This window comes from Chiloscyllium plagiosum, unplaced genomic scaffold, assembly GCF_037043375.1.
Source record: "Chiloscyllium plagiosum isolate Xiang-an unplaced genomic scaffold, Cpla_swu_hap1 HiC_scaffold_6, whole genome shotgun sequence".
NCBI classification, from domain to species: domain Eukaryota; kingdom Metazoa; phylum Chordata; class Chondrichthyes; order Orectolobiformes; family Hemiscylliidae; genus Chiloscyllium; species Chiloscyllium plagiosum.
The window spans coordinates 81,518,267-81,537,839 of NW_028270144.1; the positions used below are offsets into that span (position 1 = coordinate 81,518,267).

Genomic DNA, 19,573 nt, shown 5'->3' on the forward strand with positions numbered 1-19,573 from the left:
AGGTACCTGGAATGTGCTGCCATAGGAGGTGGTAGAAGCGGATACGTTGACAAAGTTTAAGAGGTCAGTAACCTGGCAACCTTATTTACTGCATCATTGGAAAAGTTCTCTTTCTTAGCAAACCCACCATTGATACAGGACTTTTTCCTCCACCAATATGCTTAGTTTAGTCACTGTTCGGTCCCATGGGTGCCATAGCTTTACTGTTAGTATGAGTAAAAGTCCCTTTTTTTTATTTTAGCCATCAATCTGTTCTCATTTTATCCCTTTGCCCCTCCTATTTCCTCTTTCGATTCTCCTTTGTACTTCTGATATTCAGCCTGATATATGAAGTTGACATCTGTCAATTGCCAAGCAGAGATCAGGAACAGGACCCCAGCAGTTACTGCTGAACTCCTTCAAATGTTAATGGAACCTATTTCTGACTGGAGTAGAAATCACCTCTTATAAAAGGTAGGTATTCATATCTAGAATAATCTCCTGGACTAGTCTGAAAGGAATTATCCAGTATTTTCTTCTATCAATTGGCCTAGGTTTTTATCTGTTTTCTGGTAGTCTGGAGTTAATTTGATGTGATTGGCAGGATATCCTGATGAAGGGCTTTTGCCCAGAACATTGATTTTCCTGCTCCTTAGATGCTGCCTGACCTGCTGTGCTTTTCCAGTACCATTCTAATCTTGACTCTAATCTCCAGCATCTGCAGTACCACTTCCACCTAGCGTATCATAGTTATTGGCACAGGATTGATTAATGAAAGAGTCTTTTCCTGCGTGTCAGTATATGTGAGTACTCCCCGAAAACTGCTGGACAACAATTACCCTAGTTGAAAATAATGTAGATATTGTGAAGTTTAGGAAAAAAAAACTCAGTTTTCTTAGAAGAGTAATTAAGTTCAATAGAGTTAATGATCAAGTATATATTCAGTACTTCTGTGCTGAATGTCCTTTTCTCATTCTACGCGTTGTTAAAGCTGATGCAGCACTCTGAAGGCATTGACTGTTAAAAACATTTCATACAATTCCAAATCCAGCCAGGTCTCCAGCACCAACGAGTCTTACCTAATTCTTCTTGTTTTGATGCTAGTACATCCGCACCCACCATAATTCCGACACCCAATAAGCACATTAAAACGGCCACAAAGTGGATGATTTTATACCTCGATCGCAAGATAAACCAGGATAGGAGCATCACCACAGGAATGACAAAGCAATCTAGGAGCTGAAAATGTACAAACACATCTTAACATTTAATTCATTTAGTGAGTAGTCTGGAAATTCATCAGAGGCTAACAGGAAAATACACAAACAAAGCTCTTAACCCTGCCCCTCCCACTTCCTCTTCCAAAAATGCCTTCTGCTTGAGGCAGCTAGCACCAATGGTTGCCTCAAGAAAACTAATGCTAAGCAGCATCAAATGAAAGGAAGATTAGTATTTACCTTAATAACCTGACTCCCAGTCTCGAGATCTCAGAACTTACTCATAACTCCATCCTCAAGGACCTCTCCCCACTCCAATCAAATTCCCAAAGACCAAACCTCCAAACACCTTCAACAATGCTCCCAACTCCTCAAAAATACTGCTGATCTCTGCACTGTCCCCATACCTGAGCACACTCCAAGGTTCCCAACAATGCTGCAAACCCATAGCTCATTATTTTCTGACCTCTTAGTATCCCCCAATGCGCATAAGTTCCAGAAATTCCACTATCAGATATGTGCAACCTTACCCAATCACTCAAGTGAATATTGACCTGAGTCTGCAGACTTCCACCACTGCACATTTGACATTGTAACAACATACAAAGCTCAAAGTCACAGCTCCTAGCACTTCCCAATACAAGTATGGACTGTTAAAGTAGGCAACCAAAAGTAGGCACTGGAATTCTGGCCAGTTGTTTTAATCTTTTTTACTCATATATTCTTTCAAGTACTTTTTGAGTTGCATTAAAATTATACTCAAACCAATGGTAAGAATTATTAATTTGTAATGGAAGGCATAGCATTTCTTTGTCTTGTTTCATAATCTCTAGCAACTTCAAATTCAATGAACAGTGCAGAAGTGAAAAATGCTTTATTGCAAAGAAGGCTTTTCCTGCGAGTTGCATGTTTACCAGTTTTCTATCAGGTTTATCTGGTGTAAATATTGGCCAATGCAAATCATTTTCCTTGTGAGAATCATATGGTGGTTTTGGGTTTCCACTCATGAAGGAACATAAGGCTCAGGACAATTACTATCATTTTCGATATTTGCCTGTTTTAAAAATAGGAACAATATTTCACTGTTCAGCATGGCTAAAATAAGGAGATATGATTGTCTATTACACGCATGTTCATTTTGACATCCTATCTGTGTTTTTATTCAAAGCTCAAGAAACCACTTCAAGACTTGTAAACAACAATTTAGTGGCTTAAAGCTCTTTGGCTCTGTGACTCTAAGAGTACAAAGGGATCTTGATCAGCTGGGGCAATGGGCTGAGGAATGGCAGATGGAGCTTAATTTAGATAACTGCGAGGTTTCGCGTATTGGTAAGACAAACCAGGGCAGGGCTTACAGTTGATGGTAGGGCCATGGGGAGTATTGTCGAAGAGAGGCCGAGGGGTTCAGATACATAGTTCCTTGAAAGCAGCCTCACAGATCGATAGGGTGGTGAAGAAGGCATTTAGCACTCTTGCCTTCATTGGGCATTGATTCTAAGAGTTGGGACATTATGTTGTGGCTGTACAGGACATTGTTGAGGAACCTTTGGGAATATTGTTACAAACCTGTTACAGTCCCTGCTAAAGGAGGGACATGATTAGATTGGAAAGGGTATAGTAAAGATTTACAAAGATGCTACTGGGACTGAAGGGTTTGAGTTATAAGGAGAGGCTGGATAGGCTGAGACTATTTTCCCTGGAGCATAAGAGGTTAAGTGGTGACCTTATAGAGGTCTTTAAAACCATGAAGGACCTAGAGAAGGTGAATGGCAAAGGTCTTTTCCCTTGGGTGGGTGAGTTCAAAACCAGAGGGCATAGTTTTAAGGTGAGAGGGGAATAATTTGAGAGGGACCTGAGAGGCAACCTTTTCACACAGACGGTGATGTGTCTTTAGATTGAACTGCCAGAGGAAGAGGTAGATGCTGGTACAATTGCAATATTTAAAAGACATTTGGACAAGTACATGGATAGGAAAGGTCTAGAGGAAATGGGCCAAGAAGAGGCAAATGGACTAGTTTAGTTTGGGAAACCTGGTTGACATGGATATGTTGGACTGAGGGTCTATCTCCATGTGCGATGGCTCTGTGGCTCTATGACTCTATGGCCATGTCCTAAAATGCTTAATAGAAGCATTATGGAACAAAATATTATATAAAGACACATAACCTGATCGTGAGTCACATGATACAAACTTTGCTCAGAGAAGTAGGTCTGAAAGAATGTCTTAAAGGGCAAGTTAGATGGAGAGGTAGGGAGGTGCAATGAAAGAATTCTACGGCTACCAAGATTACATTTAAGAAGCTCAAGATATCAAGAATTAGTTAAAAGTAGATATCTTTGAGGGTTGTGGAACTGAAGGCAATTACAAGATGGGTGGGAGTGGGGAGGCTGTGGAGGAACTTGGAAAGGAGAATGAGATGTTTAAAACCAAGATATTTTTTGATTGATATCCAATGTAGATATCAGTGAGTACAAGGATGATAAGTGAACAGGAATTATTGTAAGTTAAGACACAGGCAGCAATGCCAATGGAGAATAGAATGTGAAAGACAAGCTAGGATTCCATTGGAACAATGAAGCCTGGAAGTTAACAAAGGCATGACCAAGGTTTCAGCAGAGATAAGCTGAGACAGGAGTTGTCATGATATGTTGTGGAGGTTTTGTGTAGTCTTTGTGATGGTGTGATTATCATTGGTCAATTTTGGCACCAAAATTGCAAATAGACTGCTTTATTCTCAGACTTCTGTCAGAGAGAGGAAGAGAATCAGTAAACTAGGGGCAAAGTTTGAAGCAGATACCGAAAATAATAACGTCAATCTTCTCAATATTTAATTGGAGACATTTTTGCTCAGTGTTAGATCACCAACAATGGAAGGGTTAAAAGAAATGAAGGAGTAGCAAAGCTGGTGATAGATTATGCTGTAACTTCAGATGATGCCATTAAGGGGCAGCATGTAGACAATAAAGAGTAAGGAATCAAGGCTCAATCCTCAGGGAATATCAGAGGTAACAGTGCAGGTGCAGGAAGAGAAGTCATAGCAAGTGATACCCTGACTAAGATTATATATATAAGAATGGAATTAGCTGAGTGTGGTTTCACCTAGCTGAATGACAGTGAAGATGCATTGGAGGAAACTGCTGCAGTCAACCATCTCAAAGGTCGCTAACGGCTTGAGAAAGTTGAGAAGGAACAGTTTATCTTTGTCACAATAACAAACAAAATACAAAAACTAGTATCATTTTCTCACTTTGATAAGAGTCATTTGAATACCAAGGCAGGGGCAGGAACCTGATTGGTGGAAATGTAGAGTTGCAGTCAAGATATACACAGATTTGAACAATGCATTCAACAATTTTGAAAAGCAAATGGGTGTCAGAGATGAGACAGGAATTTGCAAGGACAGGCATACTAACATCAATGTTCTTGAAGCAGCCAATAGCACTGGCATCAGGTCCGTGCATAACCGAAACCAACTCCACTGGACCGCCCATGTGCTTAGGGTTCCTGAGTTTGACTACAAAAGCAAATCTTCTTCATCCAGCTTAAGGAAAGCACTCAAACAAGATGAGGACAAAGGAAGTGTTTCAAAGGATCTTGAAGGATTCTTTCAAGAATTACAACATAGATCTCATCACAAGGTAGACTGATGTTCAGAAGAAACTGGAATGGAGGAAGCTCTTGTAAGAAGGGACTCAATTTTTCAAGATCACCTGTCAGCAAGAGGATGTACAGAAACCGAACCAGAGAAAGGAAGGCCAACTATTTAGAGGCCAAAAACCACTTCCCACTCCCTGAAAACACCTGTCAAACATATGGTTTGAGGATCACACTCAGCAGCCATGCAATGACCCACAGAATCTACGATTAGTGACACAGAAGGTCCAAGATGGACAATCCTACTAATTAGTGAGTGATTGTCAAAGACTGACGAATGGATATTTTGGAGGATGATGCACTGTCCACAAGGTCAGCAGTCGGAGGGATTGAATAGGAAGAAAATCTATCATCCAGCTAGTGCACATTGTGACAAGGTTGATGAGGATGTAGAATAAGACAATTAATGTTGCTGCTCGCAGTTAGCCTCCACTAGGTGCCTCAATATACCTTTCAGGGAATTCTGAGAAAGTCGCAAAAGGAAGAATTAGGTTTACCCAAGCAGTGTCCAAAATAGAATGGTGACAAGACAACAGGAATGTTGAATTTTGAAGGGTTGGAGTAGGGAATAGGAAAGACAGAGAACCTGTGAGTGGACAAGTGAAAGGAGAATTTTTGATAGAAAAATGTAATTGGAGCTCTTGGAGAAAAGCAACAAAATAAAGAATAACCATAGAAATATAGTGATAGGTTTGGGTTCAGAGCATCAGCCAGAACATATATGCAATTGAATGCACAGATAGCTCAAGTCATAGAGTCTTGGCTTCATAAACAACTGATACATAAAATCAAATACAAGAAGCAGGAAAATAATGAAAAGGGTCTGGCAGCTGATATAAAAGAGAATTTAAAAGTCTTTTATTGGAATATAAATATTTTTAAAAAGTAAGAGAATGTTTGGGGCCATAAAGGAGATCCGTACATGTAGGTAATAGACATAGCTGAGGAACTGAGTGAGTGCCTTATGTCTATCTTTATCAGGAAACAAAATGTTGCTGAATTCATAGTGAAAAAGAGGTCATTGAGACATTAGACAAACTAAAGTTGATAAAGAGGAGTTGTTAGAAAAACTGGCTAGACAAAGTTGGTAGGTCACCAAGATTGAGATGCATCAAAAAATGCTGTGGGAAATCAGGGATGAAATTGCAGAGATACTGCCTATAAACGTCCACAATTTCCCTTCAATAATGGTTTGTGCCAGAGCACTGAAGAATTGAAAATATTAAGCCATTATTTAAAAAGGTCGTAGGAATAAACTATCTTGGTTGTCAGAAGACTTTTAGAAATAAAAATCCAAGAAAAAATTTCACAGTCATTTATACAAACATGGACTGATCAAGGCAAGCGAGCACCTGCAAGGATTAAAGGCAAATCAAATTTAACTATCCTGAATGAGGTTGTTAATGAGGCAATTGAGAGTGTTCATGAGAACTAATGCAGTTGATGGACTTTGAACAATATTCGATAAACTGTCACATAATAGAGTTGCCAGAAATGTTGAAGCTGAATGGAATAAAAAGGGCAATGTCAGCATGAATGCAAAGTTGGCTGAGTGACAGTGAATAGTAGTGAACATTGTTTTTCAGACTGGAGGAATGGATACAGTGTGGTTCCCCAGAGACAGGTGCTAGGAGCTTAGCTTATTTTCTGGTGCATATTAATGTTTAAACTTGGGTACGTGGCAGCATTTCAAAATTTGCAGATGACAAAAAAAAACTTGGAAATATTGTGAACTGTGAGAAAGCTGGTGATAGATGGCAAAGACAGGATGGTTGAACGGGCAGACAGGTGGAGGCAAATTGAATTTGATGCAGAGCTGTTTGGAGTGATACATTTTGGTAGCAAGAAAGAGGAGAGACAATATAAAAACAAAGGATTCAATTTGAAAGGAATCATAGGAGCGGAGAAATTGAGAGAGGGTAGAATATACATGCACAAATTGTTCAAGGTGGCAGGAGAAGTTGAGCAAGTTTAAAAAAGCGTACGACATCCTGAGTTTTATAAATGTGTACACCGAATAGAAACAAGGAAGTTATGATGAACCTTTAAAAAACATTGGCTTGGCATCAACTGGAGTTTGCATCCAATTCTGGGTATCACATTTTAGGAAACATTAGACTGGATGCAGAAAAGATCTGTGAAAATGGTTCCAAGGATTTCAGTTACATGGGTTGTAACAGCTGAGCTGTTCTCCTTAGAGAAGTGAAGGTTGAGGAGTTTGGATGGAGCTACTCAAACTATTAGGAATCGATTCAATATGAGGAAATCTTTTCCATTTGCTGGTTCAAGAAGCAGAGGACATTGTGTAAGATGAATGGTGAAAGAAACAACATCCTCATGAGAAAAAAAATGTCTGTAATGCAGTAAAAGTTAGAATCTGGCAAGCACTGTCTGAGATTGTGGGGGGAAGCAGATTCAATCAGGATTTCAAAAGCAACTGGATAACTACCTGGAGAGGAAAGCTTCACAGGAAAAAAAGGGAAAAGGCTATGGAATGTGACTGGACAATTTGCTTTAGCAGATTTGGGCTACATAACCTTCTCTGGCATACTAGCCTTCCATGATCCTAGCTACTGGTTTAATTTATCAGTGCATGCACAATAGGGTTCTGAAACACACAAGAGAGAAAAATTACAGAGACAATCCCTGCTCAGTAATTACTTTGCTGATCTCATCCATGACAACAAAGGTAACATTCTAACACACACCATTACCAAAATAGAAGAGGAAAAAATACACCTGATCTTGCACACATGGCTGCTCTCTAATAATCATATATCTCCTGTATGTTATAGATAGTTTTTGGAACTTGGATTTCAAAACAGGTATTAGTTACTTTAGTGGAGGGTTTACTTTTAAACTAGAACAAAGTCAGTCCCCTATGAATCATAAAATACCTACAGAATCTTTGGATTGTAGGAGGAAACTCATGCAGACATGGGTAAGAATGTATAAACTCCACACAGATAGACAGTCACCTGAAGGTGGAACTGAACCCACGTCCCTAGCACTGTAAGACAGCAGTGCTGACCACTGAGCCACCATGCCACCCTTGATATTACTGTGGTGGTTTCTGATTAGTGGGTAAACGTTGAAGGCCGTTAGTTTGTTTTCAGTCAAGAATAATTGAGAACTTATTTTAGTTTAGAAATCCCTAAGATTAAAACTTTTTATGTTGGTTTAAAGGAGACCTGGTTGGTGTCAGAAGCAAGTGTAAATTCTCTCCTTATAAGTCTGATGTGAGATGCTGGAGGTGATTCTGAAGAGACAAGTTCAAGCAAAATATTTGTCTTCCTTATCCTCCCAGGAAGAATCCTCAGTGAAATCATGCTAAACCAGAAACAATTTTTGAGTAGCAGAATTAAGGAAGCGAACATGTTGATATTACCAATAATACCAACACTAACAGTGAATGAAAAGGCCAAACCAATCATGAGTTGAAATAAAACGTTTGTATGCTTCAGCACAAATCTCCAGGTGGATTGAGAATGAAAGTATAAACCAGCTGACAACTTGAAGGTATAATGCATACAACTCCATGGAAGTCACCACTGGGAATGAGCAACCAATGTTCAATGTTTCAAGATGCTGTGAAGAAGAAACTGCTTCTTTGTGCAGAAAAACATCCTCCATGAAATCCAGGACAACAAAGGTCCTCCAGTTTCAAGGGACCTACACACCTCAGACTTAGGAAGGGAGTCAAAAAACAATAGTCCTCCACTCAGCAAATTACCAGTCTTCCAATTCTGAAGAGAATGTGTTCCAGAGAATGGTGAAAGTATCAATTCACCTGAACTTTAAATTCAAATATTGGCTGGGGAAGGAGGATACTAAACGTAATTACATGCACAAATTTTTAACATTAATAATGAGCATAAAAGCTTGCAGGAGACATTACATAAGGGTCTGAAAGGGTTCATCTTGAAGATTGCCATAAGCACCACCCATTATGATGAGATTTGTACTCTTGTGCAAAACAGTTTAAGATCTCAATGGAGTGAGATCTAACATGTGGTCCTCCTCAAAGTCTCTGTACCAATGTTCGTCGTTTCATTGTCATCCGTAACTAGTTGCTATAACTAGATGCTATAAACTCTGTCTTATTAACTACAAAAAACTCTTCTAGTTAGACCAGAAAGTAGTTTTCCTTTGGACCGCACTAGACCCAGCAGACACTTAAATCGGATGGTGGCGCAACTTTCATCATGAGCAGCCGCTCTATCAGTGAAGTGACCTGGCATGGCATGCCCATGCAATATTGGTGAGACCTTGTCTGGAGTACTATGTAAAGTTTAAGTCTCCTTATTATCACAATAATATAATTGCATGAGAAGCAGTTCTGAGAGAGTTCACACATCTCATTCTGGGATGAAGGCCTTATCTTTTGAAGTCTACACTCATTGGAGCTTAGAATAATGAGTTGATCTGAAACATATACAATCTAAGGGACACCCGAGTAGGTGATACTTGTAGCATATTTCCTCTTGTAGGGAAGACTAGGACCAGGACCATTACTTAAGAATAAGACATTTCCCTTTTAAGACAGAGATGAGGACTTCTTTTTCTTCATAAGTCATTAGTATATGGAATTCTCAGCCTCAAAAAGGAATGGAGGTTATGGATATTAAATATATTCAATGCTGAAGTGGATAGATGTTTGTTTGGCAAGGGAATCAAAAGTTATGGGGACAGACAGAAAAGTGGAGATGAAACCATAACCAAATCAGCCATGTTCTTATTGAATGGTGGTGTAGGCTTGAAAGACTAAATGTCTACAGCTGCCTGTAACTCTCATGTTCCTACGTAAGATGTCTTTCACCAGTGAAATCTCCTGCTGCCTAGAGTCAAACTAAAATGTTGTCCAATTGGGTGAGGTGCAAATGAATGCTGTGACTCATGGAATCATACCTGACCTGAACTGAGAATTACAACAGAACTTAAGAAGTTGAGAGTGAGAATTAGTTGTTTGCTAAATGTTTCCCATCTACTCATTGGAAAATACAGGCAATAACTGTGTTAGTGGTGCATAAGATTGAGCACGTACCTGAACACTTGTTAAGGTGGTATACTGGTAAGCTTTGACTACCAAGTAATTTGCTTCAACATCAATTAATCCCAGCAGAAGATACTTCCACCACTTTGTCTTCAGTATTTGTAATAAACTGCCATTACCTAATAAAAAAGTAAAATTGAGTTATCACTTCAATTTTGCCACAGTTGTTTTCATGTACTACTGTATATTCAGCTAATTCTAAGCATTTCAAACAGATCCTTGCTTTTGTTCGCCACATACCCTGTCTGAATGCCAATATTCCCACGTAAACCAGGCATAATAGAGAGTAGTTGATAAAACTCTGAAGTACTGGGGTGTTCACAGCAAAGTCATCGGCCAAATATTGACTGCTGATTGCAGTTCCACACAATAACATGGATAATCCTTGACCAAGGAATAATACCTTTAAAAGATTCCTAAAATAGATCAAGAATTCAAGTTAGTACACAAACATTGCCATTTTGAAGCTCACATGAAAACTGACTATTGAAGGGAAGAAAATGAATTCAAGCAAGTTAAATCATACCCTCAATTTGACAGGAGGAGTTAAAGGTATTGAAACAATCTTAAAGGTATTGAAAGTCGCTCTGATTGGTCTTATTTTTATTTATTTGTCAGTGGGATTTGCATGTCACTGGAAAGGCTAGCATTTATTGCACAACCCTAATTGCTCAGAGGACAGTTAAGAGTCAATCACATTGATGCGACTTAGATTTACATGTGGGCTATACCAGGTAAGGATTTTGCTTTTATTCATTCAGGAAATGTGGGTTTTGCTGGCTGGGAGACCACCTCTTGCCCATCACTAATTATACTTGAATGTAATGATGAGCTGCCTTCTGACTTTTTTTTAGTGTAGGTATACCCATAATGCTAATATTAAAGGAGTTCCAAGTTTTTGACCCAGTGACAGTTAAAGGAATGGAATCTATGGAGCACCAGGAACCTAGATTCGATTCCAGCCTCGGACAACTGTCTGTGTGAAGTTTGCACATTCTCCCTGTGTCTGCATAGGTTTCCTCCAGGTGCTCCGGTTTCCTCCCACAGTTCAAAGGTGTGCAGGTTAGGTGAATTGGCCATGCTAAATTGCCCATAGTGTTCAGGAATGTGTAGGTCAGTTGCAATAGTCACGGAAAATGTCGAGTGATAGAGTAGGGGAATGGATCTTGTGAGATACCCTTCAGAGGGTTTGTGTGGACACTGTAGAGCATTCTATGATTCTATATTTCCTTGTCAGGATGGTGAGTGACTTGGAGAGGTACGTACGGTACATCTATCTACTCTTGACCTTCTAAATAATATTGGCCGTGGGTTTGGAAGGAGCTGTCGAAGGAACCTTGGTGAACTTCAGTGGTGCCCCTTAAAGATGGTACACTTTGCTGCTACTGAGCATCAGTGATGGGAAAGTGACATTTGTGGATATCATATAAATCAAATGGACTGTTTCATGTTGGATGGTGTCAAACTTCTCGAGTATTGCTGGAGCTGCATTCATCCAGACAAATGGGAATTTGTCCATAATCCCTTGATTTCTATCTCTTAGATGGTGGACAGCCTTCTGGGAGTAAGTAGTGAGTTACATGTTGCAAGATTTCTGCTCTCTGATCTGTTCTTGTAGCCACAGTATTTAAGCAGTTATTCCAGTTCACTTTCAGAATGGAAGATGATCCTTCCCTAAAAAACATTACTGAACCAGATACATGTTTATAACAATCAACATCGTTTACATGATCACCGATAAGCAAGCTTTTTTATTCCAGACTTCTGTTGAATTCAGATTTCACCATCTGCCATGCTTCAATCCCATGTCCCCAGAAGATTACCTTGGGGTAAAAGAAACATACTGTGAATGCTGGAGATGTAAAACAAACACAAAAAATGCGAGAGAAACTCAACAGGTCAGGCAGCATTTGTGGAGAGAGGAACAGAGCTAATGTTTTGAGTCCAGTATAACCCTTCTTCAGAACAGAGCCTGGGGTGGATTACTAGTGCTGTGAAATTACTATTTCATCGCCACCTCCCTCAAATTGAACAAGTTAGACATTTTTGAAATTCACTGTTACTTTGCTCCTCTCAAGGAAGTTTCTTCCATATTAAAAAAAAATCAGCAAATCCCTGGACTTTTGTTTTTTTTGTATATAATTTGTTTGTGAATTGTTGGTCATTTGACTATGAATACGTGCATTAGGAGCCGGAGTAAACTATTCAGTCCCTTGAGCCTGCATTGCCATTTGAAATGATTGTTGTGGTCTCTGCTCTACTCTATTGACATCATGCGACCGTTGACAGATGATCTCATAACTTTGAGATAAGTTATGTATTAAATTAATGGGATTGAACAGTTCAAAGAGAACAAGGAGCATAAAATATAAGTGGGAGATAAACCAACCTACAACAGTGTAGGAAAAAAAGTGAGTTACATCAGAAAGCAGATTTCTAAATTGCTGTATAGGAGCTGATCAATGCCTTACTCAAGAGATCAGTCAGAGGGATCTAGTAGAATTCCCGAAGGTACAAGGTCATTGACTACACCAATGTGGCCACTAAGGCTCCACCAAACCAATAACAAGAAGTACTTGGATTCCAACCAGAGTCCATCAATGGAAGTGGCTCCTTTAGATGAGTACCTGGGTCCTGGAAGCAACTGTGATGCCTACATAGTACACATAGTGCCAGAACTGTTCCAATCTATACTCCACTCACCACCCCAAGTTTGGGTCAATAGGGATAGGACCATAAGCCCACAAGACATAGGAGCAGAAATTAGGCCATTCAGCCCATCGAGTCTGCTGCAGCATTCAATCATGGCAGATAGGTTTTTCAAGGTCAAAACGTGTGGTGCGAGTAAAGCACAGTCGGTCAGGCAGCATCCGAGGAGTACGACAGTTGGCATTTCAAGCTAAACTCTTCATCAGGATTATAGGCAGGGCGGGGCAATGGGGCTGAGAGATAAATGGGAGGGGGTGGGGCTGGGGGCAAGGTAGGTAGGAATGCGATAGGTAGATGAAAGTGGGGGGTGATGGTGATAGGTCGGAGCAGAGGGTGGAACAGATAGGTGGGAAGGAAGATGGACAGGTAGGACAGCTCAAGAGGGCAGTGCCAAGTTGGAGGGTTGGATCACGGATAAGGTGGCAGGAGGAGAGATGAGGAAACTGATGAAATCGACATTGATTCCGTGTGGTTGGAGGGTCCCAAGGTGGAAGATGAGGTATTCTTCCTCAAGTCGTCAGATGGCTTGGATTTGGCAGTGGAGGAGGCACAAATCTTTCAGGTCCTTGGCGGAGTTGGGGGTGGGGAGTTGACGTGGTTGACGACAGGACGGTGGGGTTGTTTAGTGCACATGTCCCAAAGATGTTCTCTGAAACATTTCACAAGTTGACGTCCTGTATCTCCTGCATCTGCAGTCTTCACTTTCTTCTGATAGGTTTTGCAACCCCATTTTCCCACTTCCTCCCTGTATGCTACTTAACCAAACCCTGGTTACTAGTTTTTCCGAGAAACCCTTGGACTGCAGCAGTTGAGAGTTTCTGTATCTGTCACTGGCCCAACTCGACAACCATTGAGCATGCCATTGGGCTGCAGAAGCTGAGGTTTAACTTGGTAGATTGATGTGGTGAAGTCTTCAGTATTCACCAATCAAGATCTCTCACTTGGCTGTCTGTTATGTTATGTACAATCTAGCACTACAGATGGAGAGGCTTTGTATCAAGAGGATATCATTGACTGGCATTCCATATCCAATTAGAATGATGGGAAGGAGGGGGCACTGTAGGAGGGACATTAGGATGTGTCCCTTTGCACCAAAGGCATTGAAATTGGGAGACATTCAATGGAGGTTCAGGAAATCTCATTCAAACTCACCTCTGTAAGCATAATGCCATTGAAATGGCTGAATAATGAAGACTTGTCATCACACTGTATCACACTTTACCAGCTGGCACCCACCTCTATATGCACACTGGTGTTTGCAGTTGATAGATCAGCTGAAGGTGAGGTTCTGTTGCCTGGACCAGACTAATGGGGCCTTGCAATATAACCCAGATAGAATGTGCCACATAATCCTAGCATGCTGTGCTCCTCACAACTGGAGCAGGCAAAGACGGCATGTCATAGAGGCTGATAGACTGGGAGAGCAAAAGCAGTTTTCTGAGGAAGAGGATGAGGATTTTGAGAAGAAGGAACATCACCTTGTACATGATACCGTTCAGCAGAGTCAGGAGTTACAATCCAGACAGGACTTTGACACCCAGTTTCAGTGGATGACTACTGGTTGCAGTGACTGTTCATTGATTTTAAAATAATTTGTGCTTTACTTGCAAGCAGTTTCTTTGGTATTCAAGAGGCACATACAACCCATCTTTGTTTGATTTCTGTTCTTCTTTGGTTTTGCAAAGAAAGGCGAATATTTTGAAGCAATATCCAAAATTGAACAATAATAAGTTGCTCAGCTACAATGAGCATTGAGGAAAATGTAGCAGTGACTAAAGGGTTATAAAATAGGATGTGACTAAGAAAGGTAAGCTGTGTGGTCTGGCAGTGTTTTAGTAGCAACGATTGTAGGAATTCGCAGTTCTATTTGTTACAAAGTGGTAGCCATGACATCTATATGATATGAGGAGCATTGGTTTGTGACTGTCATGCCACTGCATTGATGGTCAATGGCAATTCTAGACTACCAATGCTTGACTGGGTATATGTTTGAGGTTCAAAGTTGACACTGGCACCAAGGGTTCTGATTATTGCCAGATATCCCACTGGTGGCTAATACTTCTGGCAGTGGTGAATGGGAAAATGAGGTAAGCAGCTGTTAGGAGGGGCACTATAGAGGCATGCTAGGTGTGTAAAGAGGCCAGTTTAGGCTGATCTTGTAAGGAAATTCAACTGATCTCACAGAGAGAAATCCTCCATAAAACTCAGCAATAATAACACTGCTAAGGTATGGGAAGTTTCGGCCTACTATTTCCTGTTAATTAGCCAATTCTTTAACCATGCTAATATATATCACCCACAGCATCAAGAGCTCTCATCTTGTGTGATAACATTTTATGTGGCCCTTTATCAAATGCCTTTTGGAAATCGAAATACACTAGACCTACTGGTTCCCCTTTATCCACTCTGCTTGTTACATACTCAAAGGGGAGAGTTGTATGTAGGTCACTGACCTTTTTGCAGTGCTGCATCCAGAATTGGGGAATGTTCCCATTCAGGATTCCTTAGGCAGGCACAAGTGTGCTTTCCTGCTGCTCCTTGGGAAGAGAGGTGCATACCTCTCCTTTGAAACATGGAAGAGAACTTCAAGGGGAGGCATCCCCGAACCATGGAGCCTCGCAATATCTTCCCTCAGACATGTTTCCTCATCACCTTATTCCTCTCTTTGACTTCCTCAGTCAACTACAAACCTTCTGCTGGATTGCACAATGGTCAATATCTCAGTTAGCTGGATTTTACGAAGATCAGCCTTCAGCTTGAATGAATCCTAGAGTGCTGTTACATCTTTTGTAATATGCAAGGTGGTGTAATACAGCAAGGTTAGGCTGGCAGGTCTTTAAGAAATGCCACCAACACCTAACCTGTATCTGTGACACTGAAATAGTCTCCTCATAAACTACTCCACCTCCGCACTGTAGGGGCCCATCACCTCTTTTAGCAATTTCAAGAAATCATTATTTTCTCTGTCATTGAAATACTTCAAATGTTGTGTATAAAATGAAATAGTAGGAACATGAAAAATTGAAATTTAATCAACACAGTTCAAAGTTTAATTCCAATATAATAAGATCAGAATGTAGTAATTAATTTAGTAGAATTATATTCTCAGATAATAAAAAGAGTTCCTCTGTAAAGGTCAAAAGAGTGTCAATGATAAATCAAAATCTAAGGTGCTTTGGTCTTACTCCAGTGTCATCAGTTCTCATGTCTAGACCTCTAATGTCTACTCAAAACTGAAGAGAGGAAATAATTAAATATTGGAAATTAGTATTTGTTTTCCACAATCAGCATGCAGCATGCAGTAAAAAAGGCAAACTGTATTGGCATTCACAGTGGGAGGATTCAAGTACAGGAACAAGGATATTTTGCTGCAATTATACAGGGACTTGGTAAGGCCATACTGGTATATTGTTTGCAATTTTGGTCTCTTTATCTGAGGAGGATGTTCTTCCTGCACAGGGAGTGCAGCGAAAGTTTGCCAAATTGGTTCCTGGGATGGCAGGACTGACTGATGAGAAAGGATCAAGTCAGTTTGGATTGTATTCACTGGAGTTTAGAAGACTTAGGGAGGGAATCTCATAGAACCCCACAAAATCCTAGTAGGAATAGACAGGTTTGATGCAGGAAGGGTGACCCTGATAGTGAGGGAATCCAGAACCAGTGTAAGGATAAGGGATAAAACTTTTAGGGCTGAGAGGAGGAGAAATTTCCTCACCAAGAGAGTGGTGAACCTACAGAATTCACTACCACAGAAAGTTGAGTCCAGAACATTGCGTTTTCCAAAAGGGGTAGATATAGCTCTTGTGGCTAAAGGAAACAAGGAGTAAAAGGAGGACGTGGGATTAGGATATTGAGTTTGATGATCAGCTATGATCATACTGAATGGGTAGGAGGTTGAGAGGACTTTGTGGAGGCTTTTTTAATGAAGATTTTGGCGGCTATTAGGAGGACTCCTTGCAGTGGGGTTTAAAATATTTCTGTCCAGTGACAGCTGCACATTTGTTTTTGCGAGCTCAATATTTCAGTTGACTACATTGTTAATACTTCTATTCACTCTTGAACTCTTTGTCAGAATCCACATAATCAAAGATGACTATTGCCTGTTCAGATTATTCAAGGCATCAACATGTGACTTCTATAGTAACACGTGTATTAGCCTTATTTAAAAAAACATAGAAAATGCAGCAAATTTATCTTACTATGAGAAAGCTAAGAAAACAAAATATGGCTACTCAACAAGCTGTGATGCCTTCTCTGACTAAGGCTGTATTGATCCATTTTACTCAGGTCCATAACAGACAGTATCGCTGTATGGATGGCAAGCATCTCTGTAAATTCCTCAATGTTTAGCTCATCCAATCCAATTTACTTGTCTAATCCTGCATCCTGGATTTTCTCAATAGCTTCCAAACGACCTTTAGCTCTAACACAATCTGGCTACATCTTCCACTTTAGTCCATTCACATTGGATCAGGTAACTTCATTCCATGTCACTTCATTCCAGATTCTATCAATGACCTTAACAATGTTATAGTTCTTATAAAATCTATTAAGGATGGGAGTATAATCACTTTAAGTTTCCCCGATGGTCTATCCAGAAATTCTTCTCTGGTAATAGGCCTTCAAGCTTTTACCCCTTGTTCCATAGGTTGAGAAATGGAGCTGGTGTTAGGAAAATCATCTTACCTCTCAGGTCTCAAGTGTCCAGGATGATCCTGGGCTTGTGCACAGCTAAACAACTGAGTGATCACTGATGATAACAAAATTTAGATGTAACAAAAGTCTGAATGAACTAGTCAGAAAGCGACACAAATAAACAAACAGATTTCAGCAACAGGACTGAAAGATCTAAATCTAGATATACATCCATATAGACTGACATACAGATAGATTTCCATGTGTTTACCTTGCAGTATTTCCCAAAGTTTCATATTTATATTTTTCATTCTGCTTATGCAACAGTTTTACAAATTTATGCATCTACATGAGCATTCCAAAAACACTGAGCCAATAAATAATATCAAATAATATAATTTAGTCTAGCCCACGCTGTCTTAAAATCATTGATTATATAAATAGCATTCAAAATCATGAGACACAACATCACGTAGTGAGGCTAAACAACATTGATATCAAGACTGCATTGTGGCATCCAGGAACCCGAGGAAAACTGGAGCCAGGGGAAAATTCTCTGCTGGTTGGGGTCATTCTCGGTACAAAGGAAAATGATTATGGTGTTTGGAGGCCAATCATTTCAGCACAAGGACATCTCTCCAGGAGTTCCTCAACATAATATCTTAGGCCTATCCATCTTCAACAGCTTTATCAATGGCCTTCCCTCCATCATAAATTCAGAAGTGGGGACGTTTGTTGACGGTTGCACACTTTCCGCAGCATCTGCAACTTCTCAGATACTAAGACAGCAAAGACATGGGAAATATATAGATTTGGGCTAACAAGTGGTAAGCAATATTTGTGCCATGCATGTGTAAGGCAATGACTATTTCTAACAAGAGGGAATCAATCACTGCCCTTCAATATTCAATGGCATTCTATACTATCAATATCCTGGGCTTTACCGGTTCAGAAACTGAACTGGACTAACTATATAAGTATTTGGCAACAAGATCAGGTAAAAGACTCTGAAATTCTACAGTGAATTCTATAGTGCCTTTTTCTCTTCAATGCCTGTTTACGTTACACAAGGCATAAATCACAAGTGTGATGGAATATTTTCCACTTGCTTGGATGTGTGCAACTTTAGCAATATTCAAGAAACTCAACTTCATCCAGATCAAAGCAGCCTGCTGGATTGCCACTCCATCTAAAATGTTCACTCCCTCCACTACCAATGCACGATGGCAACAATGTGTACTAACTCCAAGAAGCACTGCAGAAACTCACCCAGGCTACTTAGAGAGCAGTAGATACACGGGAATATCGCCAGCTGTAAGTTTCCTTCCAACCCACAAACAACTCTGATTTGGAACTGTATCTCTGCTCCTTCACTTTTACCAGATCAAAATCCTGAAACCCTTCTCCTAACAACACTGTAGTTGTTCCTACACCCCAAACACTGGGATGGACAGGATCATTGTCCAGAAACAGTAATGTTTTGTTGACAAGAATTTTGTGGAACAATAATACATGACATCTAAATTTGAACCTTGATCTGATTCTACTTCTTTGGGTAATCCAAAAATTGAACTAACCTTTCCAGTATGATTTTTGCAGTAGTTTTTCCAAAAGATACTGCTTCAGGAAATCATTTGGGAACATCCACAATCTTGAAATGACGCTGGCTCCCTGGTTTTGGGCTGACACAATCATTTAAGACCCAATTAAACCAATCTTCAAATGCTGGTATCAGAGTTAAAGATGCAGGTCTAATTCCCACTACCTGACATGTTTGCATGTCTGGCAAAATTTGACCACACCTTTTTCTGATCCTGGTCAGGAAGAATGTTTTAAATATTTAGCCTTGGGGTTTTCTAGTGTGTAAGTAATCTGGACGCTGGAATTTGTTGTGATATTCAGATGGAATTATCACTTGATAGGCCACTCCACTGCCCATTCCTCATCAGTTTATATGTGAGATGGTCTCCATTTCCTCATTATTACCTTGTGGCTCAAGTAATAATATTCAGGTATTGTTTCTGATTTAGTTTCTGAGCAGGCTATTAGTTATAACTATTTCAATTCCAAATCCGTTTCTTGCATTTCTATGAAAGAAGCTGGGTTAAATATGCCAGTTTCTTTATTTTTATCTTCATCCTTTTTTAGTTACATTTTCAAAAATTGATATTTTAATCTCCAAATCAGCTCTCTGTTTTACAGTCTTTTTCTTTCTGCCTAATTCTATGGGCCCGCAATCTTGTCAGAACACAATCAGGAGACATTCCAGGATGTTCCTCCTGTACATTTTCTAGTTTATTCTACCTCCATTGCCAGCTCCCCCAC

The 19,573-nt window shown here is 40.0% G+C and overlaps 1 protein-coding gene across 3 annotated transcripts in view; it reads right to left on the reverse strand.

Annotated features, from left to right (window-relative positions):
- The window catches only part of LOC122550704 (queuine/queuosine transporter SLC35F2-like), a 68,146-nt gene that overhangs the window by 43,396 nt on the left and 5,177 nt on the right, over positions 1-19,573 (reverse strand). Inside the window, exons 2-5 of one of the 3 annotated variants that reach the window (XM_087987793.1) lie at positions 11,632-11,727; positions 10,145-10,320; positions 9,896-10,023; positions 1,059-1,218 (exon numbers count right to left, since the gene is read on the reverse strand). In XM_087987793.1, coding sequence (XP_087843919.1) covers positions 1,059-1,218; positions 9,896-10,023; positions 10,145-10,320; positions 11,632-11,633 — 466 coding nt within the window. In that variant the 5' untranslated portion in view covers positions 11,634-11,727. The remainder of the gene's footprint in view (positions 1-1,058; positions 1,219-9,895; positions 10,024-10,144; positions 10,321-11,631; positions 11,728-19,573) is intronic. The other 2 variants (XM_087987794.1, XM_043691839.2) reach the window with 2 other exon arrangements.